This window comes from Chanodichthys erythropterus, chromosome 17 (assembly GCF_024489055.1).
Source record: "Chanodichthys erythropterus isolate Z2021 chromosome 17, ASM2448905v1, whole genome shotgun sequence".
In the NCBI taxonomy this organism is placed as follows: Eukaryota; Metazoa; Chordata; class Actinopteri; order Cypriniformes; family Xenocyprididae; genus Chanodichthys; species Chanodichthys erythropterus.
Window position 1 is genome coordinate 23,928,071 of NC_090237.1, and position 19,563 is coordinate 23,947,633.

Sequence of the window (19,563 nt, forward strand, 5' to 3'; positions counted from 1 at the left end):
TAATTCTTTAAAGCCATGTTTGCAGTCATTACAACCTTCCACCGTGAGTGTTGTTTGAGGTGTCGTGAGCGACGTGGACGTCTTCCACTTGTTGGGAAAACGTTTTGGACATCGAGTGATAGATGATCAGCACTGGTCTGGCCAGCTGTGGTTGTTTTCATCCCCAGCGTCTTGGCCAAAGTGGTTTCAGTGTTTAACAGAGCAGCTTCTTTGGGATTGTTTAACTCCAGATTTCTGCTCTGTCAGATCTTTGGAACCGTTGTCTGGAATGAAAGTTCTGGCTAATGGAGGAAGGCTGCAACACTTGCTCAGAAATATTAGTGGTCAACATACCCACAAATCTCCTATCTTCTCTTCTTGGAGTGGAAGATTATATAAAAAAGTACGAAACTGCCCTTCGGTGCTTGGAATCAGCAGGTGTGAACAGCTTGGAGACCATTATGAAGTGTTATTGAGGGCATGCTTTAAATTAAATAGGGCAGACTTGTTTTCATTTCATCAGTGTCAGATTTTGTCAAGGGATAGACTGTGCCTTGCACACAAAGATTTCTTTTTTCTTCAAATGGGCCATTTTCTATAATTAAACCACAAGCCCTTTGTCATAATAAGTGGTCTGGGTTGCACACATGACCCAGAGCGCTGGAAAGATGCCCAAAGATGGAAAGTCAGAAACAGTGATGTAACACCTATAACATGCTATTATAAAATATAAAAAATATAAAGATAAATGGCCAATGTCCTGAATGGTTTAATCTGTATGAACTCTACTATATAAATATGGTTTAGGAATAATATGTTATAGTCAACCTTTATATTTTGATTGAATCCAAGAGTATTTCTCTTCATGCCATATAGTTTAACGAGGCATTAAATGCAAGAATAAGAAACTTATCTTGGACAAAATTGCAGTTGTCTAGGTTGGTTTGCCGTTGTACATGTCCAGGCCTTTGGAGGTCTGCTCCAGCCATTAGTAAAAGTGGCAATGCCCGTTGAACACATCTGTGTAACTTTCTTTCAGCCTTTGACAATGTTTTGGACATTGCCTCAATGTCTGGAAAACAAATCATAGTCAATGCTTACAGTTAAAGCTTACAATGTGTTTAAAATATACTTGTAATTTTTTAATTAAATAAATGTCATATATTAATAAAATTCATATGTATACATATACATAAATGCACACACGTTGGGTTTTCATGTCTTATGGGGACATTTCAAAGACATAATGATTTTTATACTGTACTGTACTGTATATTCTGTCCCCTAATCCTATAAAAATACCCATCGCATAGATTTTCAAAAAACATCACTTAATATGATTTATAAGCTGTTTTCCTCATGGGGACAAAAAAAATGTCTCCACAAGGACAGGGATTTTGGATATTGCAATCTTTGAGGGGACATTTTTTTTTGTCCCCATAACGTAGGGTTTACCAGGAACACACAGACACAGACTTATGGTTGTTATGTATTTAGAGGCTTTACTTTCAAAAAGTGTTTGGTGCACATAATCTACGTTGGAGGTATTGTGTGTGTGTGTATGCGCGCCTGTACTTTCTTAAACATAAGAGAGTGTTCCTGCTTGTGTGTGTGTGTGTGTTTCTCAGTCCCTGTGATGCTGACAGACTGAAATTAGCTTTGGATTCCCATATGCACAGGGCAGGCTTCCAGCAGACCCCAATTACAATGCAGCAAAGCCAGAGAGGGTGCAGGGCAGACTGTGTGGAGCCCTCCTGGTCTGCTCCGTCGCTCAGGCACACACACACACACTGTCACTACCACAGACTTGACAGACTACCACAATGAGGCGCACAGCACGCACTGATCTGACTCACACACGCACACAGGCACTTACACACACTTTTATATGGACACCTGCATCATCAGACTCATTCACACACATTTTAGATTAACCACATGTGCAGCTGTGTTCAAGATTCAACACCACCAGTTAATATGGAGTTAATCTACACACACGTTGAGACATACTTACCTACTTAAAACAAATACCCTGTGGGGTAGAAAGTGAAAAGAATTAGCATTAGAATTTTGAAGAGGGGAAAAAAATATATGGAGTCCACCACCGGAGGGAGCCTCTCTGATTCCTACAGTATGACAGAGCAAAAGTATTTCCTGTAATTCTGTTTTTATTTACTTTATGAAAACATGTGAAATCCTGTGGTTGATAAAGAATTTTATTGTGAAGTCATTTTTCTTTTGCAGTGATTGAGAATGACATGATTATTTCCCTTGGCCTGAAATTGATTTTGCGGCTTTTGGTAGTAATTGCAGACGGTGACAGGCTCGTCTTAAAGCTGCTCATGTTTTAATTTTGTCCTCAGACCTTGGTTAAGGCTTGGATTATAAGAAAATCTGTGATGAGTCAGAGTATGTATACTGTATATATATGCATTTTTCTTGAAAATGTGTGTGTGTGTGTGTGTGTGTGTGTGTTTAAATCTAAAAGGCACTAGCAACCTCTGTCTAACTTACTTTTGAAAATAAAGGGGGTCAATGTGATTTACAGTGTTGTTTCAAAAGATTTAGTCAAAGGCAGAGTCAAACACGGGCTTCAGTTGTACTTTTGGATGTGAATACAATTTTCCTGTAGTACTTTTATTCCACAAAAGGAACCAGAAAACCTCTCAATTCATTATTCCTCGGATAATAAGCTCTCTCATAACTTTCAATCTTTCATCTCCTTTCTGCTTTGCAATCCTTAATACTTGAATAGCTGGGCTGGATGAGTCAAGTTCCTCTAACAAGCATACATAAATATTTAAGCTCTGTCTTACAGAATGTTTATAATTCATTTGGACCTAGAAAGAACCTAATCCAGGAATCATCTATAAAAGATTTTGTTTCATAATTTCAGCAATAAGGTCGTCATAGTTTGCAGGTCCTCAAGCTACAATTTTATGGATGAGGAATTGCTAATTTAAAAAGGAGCTGGAGGAACATTCAGAGGAGACCTTTGTGGTTTCAATATATTAGAATTGGCCCACCAGCGTTTTTCTAGCTTCATTTTGTGCATTAGTGTTGGCATTAATATACGACAGGGTTAAAACTGAGTTGGCTTTAAAGGGTCCTCTTGGCTCTCTTTTGCATCAACGTGGGCTGCAGTTGAATAGTTTTACTAAAAAAGGGGGGGTCATGTTAGCCACAGTCTCTATTTTAAGCTCCTGTCCATCACTGCACCGATATTTTGCTGTAGGAGGACATTCCTTAAGTTTACACCCCAAAAGAAATGAGAGTTGAGGTATTGAGTATTTCGATGACAGTTTCAAGCTTGAATCTCTCTAACATGCATGCATGCAAAAAAAAAGGATCAAAATTGACTAAAATATTCCATATGACAGGATGAAATATTGACTCATTTGACTCAAAGGATATGTTCATCAAAAGACAAACTATAACTAAAACAATAAGACTTAGAATTTATTTAGGTACAGACTAGAGAAGCGTCATGCATAAGCTGTAGCAATAATGTCTTGACTTATTAGCTGACAGTAAAATACAGGAACAATGTGTGCACATGGTGTGCTGCTGCATTATTAAAAGAGAACCCATGCAACATGTGGAAAGCCACTTAAGCATTCTTTTCATAACTGTAACCGAGCCTGCTTGTGTAATCCATCTTTTTGTAATGCATACTTTTTTTTGATAATGTTGGACTGCTTTCTCTTAGTTCACTTAGTAATGTCCTTTTCCATTTGTCCTGTCAGGTTTTGTAAGAAGAATTTTCTATGAAGAGAGAAGGAAGGACAATTATGGATCCATTGCCTCAAAACAGGACTTTGAATTGGTGGATATTGGTGATCCTCTATGTGGCACTACACTTCAAGACCATCTACTCATCCATGGTGCCAGGAACATTGCAGCTCCAACTAGATGAGGAACAGCCAGCAGGAACTGTAGTAGGTGACATCAGTGCTGGCCTCCCACCTGACATGACTGCAACCCACTATTTCATCTCAGATCATCAGGGTACAGGTGTTGGCACTGATCTGGACATCGACGAGAGTACAGGGATCATAAAAACCGCAAAGGTCTTGGACCGGGAAGCACGGGACCGTTACAGCTTCATAGCAGTCACCATGACCGGTATAACAGTAGAAGTCACCATCTTAGTCAATGACATCAATGATCACGCACCAGTGTTCCCGAGAAAAAGAGCCACGTTTAAAATCCCAGAACAGACAACCATAGGCACCAAGTTTCCTCTTGAGCCGGCTGTGGATGCAGATGAGGACCAGCTCACTACACAAGGTTACATCATAACGGATGGAAATGTAGGACAAGCTTTTCTTCTTGAAACCAAACGAGGATCAAACAAAGTCCTCTACTTGGATTTGGTGGTCAATGCAGTTTTGGACAGAGAGACAAGATCTTCGTATACTCTACTCTTGGAAGCATTTGATGGTGGTTCACCCAAGAGGACAGGACAGATGATCCTGGACGTGACTGTGCAGGACATCAACGACAATGCCCCAATCTTCAACCAGAGTCGCTACCATGCAATGATCTCGGAGAACCTTCAACCTGGGAACAATATACTGCAGGTTTTTGCTTCAGATGCCGATGAAGGTGACAATGGGTTGGTGCTCTATGACATCAACAGAAGACAGAGTGATCCTGATCGCTACTTTGTCATTGACTCTCGAACTGGAGTTATTACTCTGAACAAGCCCTTGGATTATGAGATGAGAAGAGTCCATGAGCTTGTGGTACAGGCTCGGGACAATGCCAGTCAACCAGAGATCACTAATGCCTTTTTGACCATCCAGGTGCGAGACTACAACGACAACCAGCCCACCATGACCATCATCTTCCTCAGTGAGGATGGTTCTCCACGCATCTCTGAAGGAGCGCAGCCTGGCCAGTATGTGGCTAGGATTTCAGTCACAGACCCTGATTATGGAGAATATGCCAATGTGAATGTATCTTTGGAGGGGGGCGATGGGAAGTTTGCTTTAACCACCAAAGACAGCATCATTTATCTCATCTGCGTAGATCAGATACTTGATCGTGAGGAGCAAGACCACTATGAACTCAGAGTCATGGCCACAGATTCTGGCACCCCTCCATTACGGGCAGAGTCTTCGTTTACCATTCAGGTCACAGATGTTAATGACAACCCACCTTTGTTTGACCAGCAGGAATATACCCAGGTTATTCCAGAGGTGGCCTTTCCGGGAAGTTTTGTTGTACAGGTTACAGCACGGGACAAGGACCAAGGACCCAATGGGGATGTTCAGTATAGCATCCTACAGACTGAAGGAACTCATTCAGACTGGTTCAGTGTTGACACAGTTACTGGTATTCTCACCACCCTGACCCAGCTAGATTATGAAACGGACCCTATACCGAGTGTAACTGTTGTTGCCACCGACAGGGGTCGACCGCCACTGTCTTCTACAGCTGTGGTCAAAGTGATCCTACAGGATATTAATGACAACGAACCTGTGTTTGGCAGCAAGTTCTACAACGCATCCATCAAGGAGAATGCCACAGCAGGGACCTGTTTCATGGAGGTAGGACTATCATTTCTTTGTCTTCAAATGCTGAATTTGTATTATACTTATTAATATGCAAAATTTGGGGGCTTTTTAAAGCATGAACTTTGTGAAAACCCCAATGTAGAATGACTTGTGTATATTTAAGACATATTGCTAGAGTGCGCTTTTAAAGTGTGTGAACTGAGTAAATGGAAACAGTCGTTTTAGGAAATTGACTTGGAAACCAGCATGATGAATTGTAAGATATTGAGGAGCGAGCTTAAGTAAGCTTTGTTTGGGTTGGACTACTTCAGTAGGGAGTTACTCTCCTCAGGCTTTGGGAGATTGTTTTTTACTAGCTGTTCTTACTTACACTTCTCAATGGTTTTCACTGGAGTGCAAGTTCATATTTAAAGGCAAAAGACTTCTGGTTCTGGTGTTTACAAAGAATCGCTTCTATTTTCACAACTTTACTATTCATGAGAAAATTACATCAGAAAAAGTGTGAGGGGTCAGTTGAGGTTTGCACTTTGGTCTCATCTGGCCTAGAATTCTTAGTCCCTGTTGTCTGCTGACTATAAAAGGCACATTCTGCGTTTTATCAATGTCTGTACAGGGACTTCAAAGTGTTTTTCTAATAAGTTTCTCCACAGGCAAATTCAAAGCTCGTAATACATTTCCTAGTAAATCAAAACGTGTAATTTCACATGGTCACATATCAAGTGAAGGCACATTAATGCTTTCTCTGTGGTGGATTTGTGCTGGCGGGGGTTGAGACACACTCCAGCGAGCTGACAGAGGGCCCAGCAGACGGGAACTTGGCCCTGGGGTTTCTCCGGAGAGAGGGAGGATCGTGCCTGGGAGAGATTTTGGGACTGACTGACTGCTTTCTGCTACAGAGTGGGAATAGGAGCTGTAGAGGGTCAAGTGGGAGGTCTGGGAGTAAAATTAGAAGTTTATAGTGGTATTACTTAAGTTCGGAATTAGGAATCGGATCAGCAGCGTTCAGGTCTACAAATCAAGTGCAAATCAAATCTGATTGTGGCTCCTGTCTTGCTGTCAGTTTCCATCCTCATTCAGTGAGTGCTAACGGTTCACAGACAGTTGCCAAAAGACTTGAGTTTTCAACATAAGAACAATATAAGGAGTTACTAAGTCTATCCTTACAACCATCAAAGCAAACTTGCCAAGGACGAGGTCCAAACCAACTGTCTCTCAGGCTGTGGCACAAACGACTGCTGTAGATGGGAGCTGGCATGCCACTCAAGAGCAGTTGGGAGTTTGATGATGCACAGACTGCAGAAATCACTGCCAAATCCACATCCAAGCATCACAGCACGGCACTTGATGAGTTGCTTTTTTCCCTTCATCAGAGATCCCTGTGCGCAGAGTTCCCACCGCCTCCCTTTTTCTGAATCAAAGCTTCTGTCCAAATGCCATTACAATGGGTCTATTGTGATCATTCATTTAACATCTGAACTGGGCTTGATTTCATTTTTTCCAGTGTATCCCTCAGCAGAGCATGATTAGTTTAATGTGTACTGGCACTGGTGGTTTACTACATTTTAAGTTTTTGTCACTTTGCTTGTGCGTCACTGCCGTTGGGCTGAGGAATAATTAAATCATTTTTATTTCTCTTTTGGTGGAATTTCCACTCTTTGTAGTGTGAAAACTCTAGCGACTCTATTCAGTTTTGTTTTAACCGCAAAGATAACAAGCAAAGACTTGTGGCATTGAAATCAAGGGTGTCTAAAACTTTAAGACATGTTACTAAATTCTTAAAATGACCATAACCCTGCTTTCAATTATTACTCTATTATTTTATAAGGCATGAGACTGAGTTGATAATCATCAGTGTTGGGTAGGGCAGGGTTTTTATAGTTTAGAATTTTAATGTAGTTTTTTATCAAGTCAGTTTTAGTCCATTTTATTTCATTTTATTTTCAATTTGTCTTTTTCAACTTACTTTTTATTACTTTTTATGATATCATTGTTAGTTTTGGAGTTTTCTACATTCAGAATGTTTTAGTTTCAGTTATTTCAGCTTCAGAATTTTAGGCCTGCCAAAGTTAATGCTCTAACGGGTTTCGTTCAAAATGTTTACATCTTATATTTGTCAGCATTGTTTGTTGTTATTTGTATCTAGTAGCATTTTCATGATTAATGGAGATGAACTGTAACAAATGCAGAATTTATAATATATTGTGTATCCAAAACGAAAATTATTTTTGTTGCTATTTTTATTGCATTTTAGTTAGTTTTGGAGTAAAGATGTGTTTTATATTAGTTTCAGTTTTTTTTCCAATTATGTTTTTATTTATTATATCATGTAGAACATTTCTTACGTTTCGTACTATAATAATTACTACAAGCGTGACAAACTTTTGTAAACTTTTGTCAACAGTCATTTGTTCAATCAATTCAATTCAATTCACATTTATTCAAGGTCAATCAAGGTCATTTATTTAATACCTAAATATCAATGTATCATTCCAAATCCAAATCTTGGTATCGATCCATCTCTGCTATTGTGTAAAATTATGAACCTTCTAACCATTTGGAAAGTTTGTTATGGAGGACCCAGATAAAAAGCTTCTCTTTGGTACATGCTTAAGAATGGCTTGAACTCAGCTGCTGTTTTGTCTCTTCTGCAAGGACACTTCACTTTTTTAGGCTACTATTCACAACACACTCCAACTGCGGTCTTGGACATGTTCACCACCGGGGTGACGAGCGTTTTTCACTCTGTGTGAGGCAGCTGCATAATTGGTACATCTAGTCAAGTCTCCCTTTTCTTAATTATTTGAATTGAGAGAGCTGTGAAAAAGATGGAGTGTGGTTGCTCCACAGGTCTCCACAGCACAATAAGGCAGGAAAGGCCTTTGTCCCATTCATATTCATTGAGAGCCTTGGACAATAATCTGTTAGCATAGTCTTGTTAGCGCTGCATTCTATTTCTAAAGCCCTTTTTCTCTTTTATTTTCACTGAGACACTCATCTTTGTGCTTGTTTGTTCTATTTTTCTGTGATTTATAATCGGTTCCAGCAAACAGTAGCATTCTTATGCACAGTAGGGCTGGGGTATATTGATATATTGAATAGATATATTGATATTTTGGCTCGATAAATTGAATATTTACAATATAGTAGCAGTGATTCTGCTGGTGTTGAGCAATATTGCGGACATTTCAACGATTTTAATGCACTTTTGTTTGGCCATTTTGTTTCCTAAAGACTGCTTGGATTAGTTTCACAATCCTTTTTCTCATGATTCGCAAATTCTAACATTGTTTTTGCTACTGAAATTTAAATCTGAGGCATATTTAATAAGTTTAAAGTTCAGTAGCAAAAACAATGTTAGAATTGGTATGTTTGAGTAATTTTTCAGAGAAAAGATTAAGCAAATCAGTGAATCGATTCTGTGAATTGGTTCAAAGAATCTGTGAATCAATTTCAGTGAATCGATTCCAAAGTTTGGTTCCAACTTTTGAGCTAGCGCCATTAAAAATGTTTATGGAAATATCCAGGTGGCATTTGTCACATATCAAAACGTTTTAAATAAATTGCAAATAATTATTGAATTTTCCTTATGTTCAGTCAGTAAAAACATTGTGGAAATGTCTTCATTTTATTTTTAACAAGATTTTTACTGTGTTTGGCTACAATGTCTGTTTGAAATCTAAATGTAAAATTATGATTCCTTATGATTGAGAAAAAAAAAAAGAACAACAACATTTTAGACCAAATATATACTATTTCTACAAAAGGCTAAAAAAATATTGATTTGATTTTTGATCAAATTCAATCCCAGCCCTAGTCATCTAAAGAGGTGAAATGAGCGCTAACAATTCTCTACTGTAATGGCAAAAGTTAACTTGACTTTTAGGGATGTTCTTCCTTCCTCATGGGGAGCTGTGTGCCTCCACAGTTCCTTATCTGATCTGACTTTACAGCTCATTAGGAGGGTGTCAGTACAACCTCACACCCCAAAACGTCTTAGAGAGATCTGTCAACACTGGAGGCTCTTTAAGAACTTGAGAGGAGTCCGAATATTTGAGCCAAACCAAAATATTTTGGCATTTGCCCGTTTCGGAGCTCTGAGTACAACTTGTGCGTCTATCAGTTTTCCCTTTAGCCTCAAAGACGTTTCCTGTCTCAGTCGTGTCTTGGCAACTCTCTGCTGGATGTGAACTCCAAGTCCCGCAATGTCCTTGAAAAGACATCACTGATATTGTTCCATTTATCTTCCACAGTCTTTGATTGCCCCGGTGCTTTAAAAAATACACTCGCAGGGTTTTCTTTGGTCAAGGGCAGCACTATATCTCTTTGCTTCATTGCCAGGTTTTTCAAAGGTGTATTCATGTTTGGGACAGTTTGGGGCATATTACTCATATCACAGCATCAGACAAGTGCACTCCAGCTGTGTCTTTTTTCCTGCATCTTTAGACATTAAATCAGCTAAATTGTTGGAAAGTCAGAAGCAGAAAGAGGTTTCCGAATAATGACAGCAACTGCCCCCCAAAATTCTGATAGAAATATGTGCAATTCCTTAACTGAGTTTTTTTTCCACATCTTTCCACACCAATTAGTGGAACATGGTGCAGATCCAGAATGCATCCGGACTACGAAACATAATTTCTTATAAGTTCATATATTTATAAACAAATTTTAGTTTTATCAATAGATTTCTATCGAAATTCTGTTATTTCTGATATGTATAAGTTTCTAAATCTTCAGCAGTACTGGTCTTCAATTAAATTGGCATGGTCTGTTTAGGCACTCTAAATCAGTCATCCATTTCTTGCCCGATATATGTATTTGATGAAATATGATCTAAAGAATTACAGTAAATGCATCTATTTTTGATGTATTGCATCAGGATTTATACTTAGAGCACATTTACACTGATGTTACTGCTATGTTTTTACTCACTGGCTCAGTTTTTCTTCTTTGAATGCTAGACTCAAAACATAAACAAGCGAAGCTCAGCAGGCCTTTGCATGGACCTGGTTCCTGGTCTGAGGAGGAGTGGATGTCTGCATGGCTCATTAAGCTGCATACACACTTCCATATGGCATTTTTCTCTTGATCAGATGTCCAGTTTTTTTGTTTCGGAATATGCCTCAGATGCTGTTTTTTTCCTCTAGTCTCCAAAAGCTATTCTCCTCTTCTCCAATGACTTGGTCACACTGCTTTAGTGCACACAAAAGGCGATCATTTCTCCAGTCTGGTTTGATGCCAGACAACTTTGCATAGTTTTTGCTCTTTTTCACAATGGCCTTGAATAAGAGGACTGTTTTTTTGGATAACATTTCTTTGGATTCTGAAGCAGAAACTGTGTAGAAAATGCATGTGGAGCTCAACATGGCCACTTTTGGTTATGAAAGTTAACTATTTATAGAGTAGTTTTGTTGTAAGAATAAAGAGATTCATATTAAATTGACTCATTCAAATGCTGTTTATTTGCTTAAAGGTGATAGAGAGGATTTTTTCGTCGACTGAGAAACCAAAGACTGTTACCGAGTTTTTGAAATGAGCGCATGCGTAAGAACAACCCCCCTCCTTCACAGCTCACTTCAAAGGAACGCCTCCCAAAAATCGTGCACGAGTATTGGAACACGAGTGTTTACCACCAGCATTCGCTGTGTCTTGTTTTTTGGATTCATTATGTCGGACTTACCGCAGGTAACTCATAATCTGCAGTTGTTACTCCTGTCTCCTGACAAAAACATTGCATGCGGCGCCTGTGGAGTGTGGAAAGTTACTGGAGCGCGCAGCCGCGCACGTCTCGCACAAGGAATGTCACGGCAGTGATTGACAAGCCAGAGCAGATGATCAAGCGATGATCACGTAAACGATTGGTTGATGTTTTTAAGGCCCTACCTCTTGCAGAGATGATGTATATTAATATTATTACTTTCAGTGCACCTAATAAATAGTCTTTTATCAGTTAGTAAAGACAGTTTCAAGTAATATTGCAAAAATGTATAAAACAAAACATCCTCTTTAGCACCTTTAAATGCAATAGTGATGGATCACAATGGTCAACTAGGTGACAGACCAATTTATTTTTGTTGAATTTTCATGCTTTTTTTTTTGTTTTGATATTTATTGTCTGTATATTCAAAATTGTGGCATTTGAAAATGCTAAATGATTATTAACTATGGAAAACCACTAAACGCACACACACACACACACACACACACACGTATATATTTATTTATTTGTGTTTTTCCATAATTAATAGCCACTCAGAATTTTTACAGGCCACAATTTTGACATCGATACCATGGGGAAAAATCTCAACATAGATATTTTTAATATTATCTCATAATTTGGCAGCAGGTATATTAGGCTTTAAGACCTAATGCATGGATACATTATACTGTTACACATGCATTTTCTTTCTCAACTGTTTACATTCACTTAAAACATAACTTACTGTTTATGTGTATACTTGCCAAGACCGGCATTTTGACATTATTTTGTGTTTTTGACTGTTTAAACGCAATGAGCATAGAAAAATAACTTAATTTACTACTGAGAGACGGCTTTCTGCACACGCACTTTGGGTGTGATCACAAAATCTGCGGGAAGGAGTAAAGTTATGTGCAATACACGCAATCCCATGCCTAAATTCAAGTCCTGTAACACCAACAATATTCATCCGGAGCAAATTAAACTAGTGAGTGAGGGGAGGCGGTTTTTCGCAGCTGGTATCATGTATCTGTTCTACTGACAATGAATATTGGAAGCATTTCAGATATTTCTGTATTGATATGTATTGAAACACTACATTGCACTTATTTTATTATTTCAGATGACTTTTTAAAAGGCTACAACTGACAAATGTATATATTACATATAAAATTCAACCCTCCAAAGTGGCTAGTAGTAGGAGTAACTGCATTACATGCCACTGCTGAAATCCACCCGCATTTGGCGGGTTGGTGGGTGCTAATGTTAAGCCCAGTAATAATGCTGAAACATATCTAAATTGCAGTTACAAGGCATAATTTAAACAATTACAAGTAGCATCCAAATATTTGCAAGTTTTGTAGATGCTTTTTCATAAACAGAAAAAAAAATTGCCCATCGAACAGCTCCAAGTGCTCTTCATGTTGTTGAATGTTGCTTTTTCTAATATTAACTTTTGAGCTCCCTGTTTAGTTGTTTGCAATTGTTTATAGCCAAACCTTGCAATCAGTGTAGCAAATATAAGAAGAGGGAAAGCCAGTCAGTCTTGGTGGCATACTTCTGTCTTCTTCCCTACAGGAGCTCTATCGCTCAGGGCCAAGCCTCTACTGTTTTTAGTTCTCCTCCATGCTTCTCTTTCCTGCCGCTAACTGCCGTGCCCCTGCTACCCCGGCTCTGTGGTTTAGCACAGTATTTACACAGAGCAGCCAAATTGCAGGAAACGAGATGTACTACTTAATGTGTTTGCAAATATAATACTTCCTCGAGCACTTCGTTTGAGGCCAAGCGGGCGCACTGAAGCGAATATAAACATGGACGCACATCTGGACATTTTGTGGGTGTCCAGGTCAGAGTTGCTCCTCTTGAGGCAACTGCCTATGTTTTTATAGTACGCAGAGCCCATCAATTCAAATCCAATGCATCTGTCCAACTGTAGCGGGGGGAAGTGTGTGACTTACAAGGGTGTGAAGGAAAGTGCTCACAGTGCATCGCTTAGCAGTGACAAATTTAGGATGTGTGTTTGGTAAGACAACAGCAAGAAAGAGGGAGAAGAGAGACTTGTGGACTATGTGGTGGTTTTGGTATTAGTGATTTTTGAATAGTCACTTGAGGTGAGCTGATGAAAAATCATGAAGTCTTTTATGGTTTTGTGGTTTGTTCTTTGTTAGCATTAAAGCTGTTTGGTAGTCACTAGTCAGGCCTTTGGCCTTAGTCAGGGTAGACGCCATATTTAGTTTGACATAAATGAAAATGAGGCTGTGAGGGATAGGAGTACTGTTCAAATCGTTGTACTGTCTAATGGTTCTTGTTAACGTCTAGTTTATGCTTATTTTTTCATCATTCCTTTTTACATTTAAATCATCTTTGCCATCAATTAACGCACACAAAGTTAATCTTTATAAACTCTAATAATTTAATAGCAGTGTTTAATATAATATATAGAAAATCTCTAAATGAATATCCTTTTTTTATACTGTACATTATAATGTTGTGATAATTTACTCGCATTTAAAATAGGGATGCACGATAAATCGCAAATAACACGAAATTGCGCTTAAACCGATTTGGCCTAGCGCGATTATGAAATCGCAAAGGCTGCAATTATTTTTTTATGTGCAGCTTGTCAATGAAGTGCAGCTCTGATCAGTAGTAAATGCTGCGAGTTTGAGTCGCTTATAACGTGCATTTGAAAAAACAACACGCGTTAAAAACATCCTTCTGTGAGATGATGTGGCTTCTTACACAGAATAAGGCACACAACATATTATTTCATAGTATTCTATACAGTTGTAAGGGCTATGTCAATTAGCATTGAAGTATAAATATACTTTATTATCATGAAAATACCTGAGAAGCCATATATTAGAATACCATATATTGTCATAGTTGTGTGTTTATTAGTCATGTTTAATGAATCAATTCAATCTTCTCTTTATTCAGCTACAGCGATAGTATGATGCCCATAAAGATTTCTTGGAATGATATGCGTTATGTCGTACTTCTGCGGGGCATATTTGGAGTTTCTGCACAAGAGCGCCCTCTGTATTTCAGATGGAGCAGCATTTACTATTGATCACAGAGCCGTGCTTCACTGAGAAGCTGAAAAATCGCAAGCAGTTTAATTTCGATTAATCGTGCAGCCATTAAATTTATCAGCCATCAGCCATAATATGAAAATAATTATTGGCCTGTCCATATTGGCCAGAATTTTCACAACCAATTGAATGAAATACAAAGTTCTGTCATGAAACTCTATGAATCACCATGCAGGCTAATAGGTCCTTTAACTCAACCTGCTCATAATCACATCATTATTTATAAGGCACAGCTGATTGGTTCCTGCTGTATTAGTAGCCAATGAGCTTCGTGCAGTTCAACCTTCAAAATACTTTGGTAGCATTGCCTTAGCAGTGCAGCGTGCTTCAGAAACCCTCCACCTTCCCCAGCTCCACCTGTATCGATCTGCTACGGGTAATTCATGTGCGCTATATTGTACAGCAGTAGCATCTTACTTGCTCAAAGCAGCGTGTCGTGTTTGTATTGGCAGTAGCAAGTCCCTTACTTGTTCTGCAGCAGCAACAATAACCTACAGCAGCAACAGCAATAAAAGCAGCAGAAATGTAGCAGATCTACTCTGCCAAGACCAAACATACAACATTGTCGTACCCAATACCATGCCAAACACTCCGAGAGTTGTCATGACAGAACTATATTTCTGTTCCTCACAGCCTTATTGACATTTGCATCAAGTTAAATATGCTGTCTACCCAGACTAAGGTCTTCTAAGCACCATTAAACATGATGCCAGTGTGCATTTGCCACTCGTCTGAATATAATTATATAGTTAGTGTCATTAAGAAGAGCAAACAGTTGTTTTTCCTCTCATATCTGACTGAAACTTCTTGAAATGATTTTTCTTGAAGCCTATGGCTGCTGAGGGACAGGATTTTAGGGTTTTGGGGGTCCAATGCTCACATCTGGAATTAGGGTAATGCTGTTTGGGTGGCGAGTGTCCGTCCTGCTTGTATTAGACGGTCTAGTGAGCAGGTGAGCTGGACCTCTTAAGATCACTGCCAAGTTTCTGTGAAAATAGTGATGGATGAGAGTCTGAGAGATAGAAAAGAGAGAAAGAAAAATACAGGCATCATCTCTAGAGGGACAGTGGTGTCTGAGCAGTTGGAGCGAAGCCTCAAATCAGCAGCTGGAGTTGGCTGCGAACAGTTCCCCACCGATGTCTCTTCCTCTGTGTGGCATCTATTTATGCTTCCTTTTTTCCACTCAACCTTTTTCACTCTTTTTCTTTCACTTCATATTTTATATGTTCATATTTTTGTCTTGTTTTCCATCAAAAATATCCAAACGGCATTAAACAAGGTAAATTTACTTTAAGATCAGTTTTATTTCAGGAGGAATTGTTTATTATGGATAACTCATTTTTATGGAAGCATGTTTCCAACTCAGAAAAAAATAAAATAAAATAAATGAAACATATTATTGTTACTAGTAATTATGACTTTTTTCTTATTCTATCTCACCAAAAAGTACAAAAAAGATTGTACAATTATTTTTTATTCTGAGGCGGAAGTGGACTTCCTTACATTTTAGGCACATCTTGTCGCAAGACGCACTGTAATTTCATGGAAGTGCCCTCTCGTAATTCATCTTGTCTTTTTATATATATTCCGGCCTAAACATCATAACCGCTGAGCAAATTGTCTCCATACTCAGAGCGCCGCTTCTTTAAAGAATGCATCCCTCATGTCTGCCAGCAACCTCAGGCCCCTGATTAAACTCTGCCAGTTGCAATAATGAGAATGCAATAATGCTACCAAGCAGGCGGCACTCGGGAACTCAACCAAAGTCAGACTGTGCTGTTTCTCATTCTGAATAGGATTACTTGGAGTTTAGTGAAATGAGTAATTGTTAGTGTAAAGGTGAGAGAACATAATTTTGTTTGACTTTGCTTCATTTACAAGTTAAGGTTGATGTTGAATAATGCTGAGAATAAGATGTTTGAAAGTGTGTTGCTTACTTGGATGAAGCGCATCTGTAAATCTCAGCTGCAATGAAAGATGTTTAGTAGGGCAGATATACAAACAGCAGAACACTCAAAATGTCCTGCGTCAGAACAGAAGGAGGGACGTGGGAAATTTGACATTTCAGTATTATACACTTGATTTTTTTATGTGTTTTTGAGGTTGCGCACTCATAGCTCGCATTGCTTTTTGATTATATTAATAAAAATGTCTATCTGCTGCTTCAGAAACCAAATGGCCAATGTCCTAGGATGTTTCCGACATAGCAGAAGTGAATCCATGAAGACCACACATAATTGTGCTGTAAATCAAATGCATAGTTTCACAGTAAATCAAATGTGCTTCCATAAAAAAAACAAAAAACATATAGTTGTATTATAAATCATCATTAGGAGATCTCTTAAGGGTCTATTCAGAAGTGATTTGTATAATCATACGGTGTTAAACTGGCAAGAGGCATCATAATCGCTGCCCTAGATTCCTCACTAGATTGACTCAAATGCACCTGTGGGACTGTGAGGAATCCAGGAGAGAACTGGATTTATGGTAAGTCGGGAACCTCCTCTGATAGTCCGCAAGCTTGCGAATGAACTAGTGTCGAGCTTAGTAATCTTAGCCGCTCAGGATTTTCTCTCTCGAAAGCGATGTTACACGCCCTCCCTCTCAGCTCATAAATACAAGGAGAATTAAACCGTCCCCACTTGTGAAGGAAGGATCGTTAGGACTTCTCACTGATCGAATGGAAAACCATTGACCTTCCGCTCCTAAGCTTTTACAAGGTGTTTGAGTAACTGTTTTCCCTCTTCCCTTTCTTGAGCAGGGCAGTGCAGTCAGCCTCGAAGGACTTCATGGTGCATTGCCCAGAAACGTGGTCTTCAATGACAGCACCTTCATCTTCCTCAAAGCCTTCTAGGCTTCATTAGAGGAAGCTGGAGGCGGTAACCAAGAGAGCAGAGGGCTTGTCTATGATTCTGTAAAACAGGCGCAGTGTTGCTGAGAGGGTAGCAGGGGTTGGATGTATGTTTCCAGCTCCGTCTTATGTCAGAGTCCATTGGGGCTTCATGATGGAGTGCTGGAAAGTAGATGAACAGCCTAATGCGGTGCTTCTCAAACTCTTTCACCTGTGATCATGTCAGAACTAGTGGTCAACCGATATGCATTTTATGAATAACCAATATGTTAGAGAGCAGGATGGCCAATGGCCTATATATGTGATCGCACACTATTTTAAAATTCCAAATAACAGCCAAATTATCCCCCTTGGCGATATATAGTTTGACCACTAATCAGAATATCTAAGAACCAACTAGTCACCACAATGTTCTTATTCATTTTTTTTTTTTTTTTGAGAAAAGCTTATATTTAAGGACTGTATTTTTTTATTTTTTTTAACTTATAGTCAGTACCTCACCTGTTCATACACCGCATTGCAAAATATACTGGTCTTAGCTAGCTTATGCTGGTTTTTCAATCTGGTCAAGTTGTCTCCCATGTGAAAAAGTCCTAAAAACCTGCCTGACCAGGCTTGGAGACTATAGCTAAGACCAGCAAAAATGCTTGCTTGGGATAGTTTAAGCTGTTTATTTCTGCATAGAAGTATGAGTATAGGATAAGCATTAAAGGGTTAGTTCACGAAAAAAAAGAAAAATGTCATTTATTACTCACTCTCATGTCGTTCTACACCTGTAAGACCTTCGTTCATCTTCGGAAAACAAATTAAGATATTTTTTATGAAATCTGATGGCTTCTATTGCCAGCAAGTTAATTTCCACTTTCAATGCCCAGAAAGGTACTAAAAACATATTTAAAACAGTTCATGTGAGTACAGTGGTTCAACCTTAATATTACGAAGCCCTGAGAATACTTTTTGTGCGCCAAAAAAAGCAAAATAATGACTTTTCAACAATATCTAGTGATGGGCGATTTCAAAACACTGCTTTGAATCTTTTGTTTCGAATCAGTCGTTCGGAGCGCCAAAGCGAAGGTCTTATGGGTTTGCATCGACATGAGGGTGAGTAATAAATGACATTATTTTTAATTTTTGGGTGAACTAACCCTTTAAAGTCTATATTAAAGCGTTAGTTCACCCAAAAATGAAAATTCTGTCATCATTTACTCATTTCGTTCTAAACCCGTAAGCATTCGTTCCTCTTCGAAAAACAAATGAAGATATTTTAATGAAATCTGAGAGATTTGTGTCCCTCCACTAACACGCAACTACTACTTTGACGCTTCAAAAAGCTCATAAAGTGAGTGTAAAACTAATCCATATGATTTGAGCGCTTTAGTCCACATTTTCTAAAGAGACATGATCTCTTTATATGATGAACAGATTGAATTTAGGCTTTTATTCATTCTTGGTTCATTCTTGAGTGTTACACAGCACATTTGAGCTTCAGTGAAAATCAATGAGGTTCATTCTTGAGTGTTACACAGCACATTTGAGCTTCAGTGAAAATCAATGAGGTTCATTCTTGAGTGTTACACAGCACGTTTGAGCTTCTTCAAGAACCAATGAGATTTGTCCTTGCGCTTCAAGCAAGTATGGTTAAGCTTCTGTTTATGTTCGCTGATCGATGTTTGTATGTGAATAAAAGTTTAAATTTAATTATATAAAGTGATCCAGTCTCTTAAAAATTGCAGGATATATATGGATATATATGGATTAGTTTTACGATCTCTTTATGAATTTTTGAAGTGACAAAGTGGTAGTTGCGTAGCTGTCAATGGAGGGACAGAAATCTCTAAGTTTACATTGAGATATCTTCATTTGCATATGATGAATGGAAGTCTTATGTTTTTTTTTTTGGGTGAACTAACCCTTAAAAATTGCATGTAATTTTAAGCCTTAAATGCATGACTGTTTCGCCAATCATTCTTACATATTCGGGTCTTTATCGACCCGGATCTATATCTAACACGGAAGGATCTCTACCTGTCGCGATAATATAAAACTCCTCTGATATTAGATTAACAATTACAGAAGAATAAAATAAAGCATATTTTGTTACCTTTTGGAGCTTTGAGCAGATGTTTTATGCCATCATCACTGTCCTCGTCAGAGCTCATTTGCCAGTAAATTCAGCAAATAATGGGCTAGTTTTATGTTTGAGGTCACGAATATGAGCCCATTCGCGATCTCAAATGTATTCTCAAAACTATATAATTTTCAACATCTTCAAAATCACTATTTTGATCGCTAACAGCTTCACCAGATCCATCCAGTAACAGTTACAGTCATATTTGATTGCGTTCAGTACTTGTTCTGCAGTAAATTGCTGAGCCATTTAATTTTTTTCTTATTATTTCGTTTTCTGTCTGAATGAGTCGT

At 38.5% G+C, this 19,563-nt stretch overlaps 1 protein-coding gene across 1 annotated transcript in view; it reads left to right on the top strand.

The window, feature by feature from the left end:
- The first annotated feature begins 3,770 nt into the window (after positions 1-3,770).
- dchs1a (dachsous cadherin-related 1a) overlaps positions 3,771-19,563 on the top strand; it is a 105,936-nt gene continuing 90,143 nt past the window's right edge. Inside the window, exon 1 of the mRNA XM_067364391.1 lies at positions 3,771-5,534. Coding sequence (XP_067220492.1) covers positions 3,771-5,534 — 1,764 coding nt within the window. The remainder of the gene's footprint in view (positions 5,535-19,563) is intronic.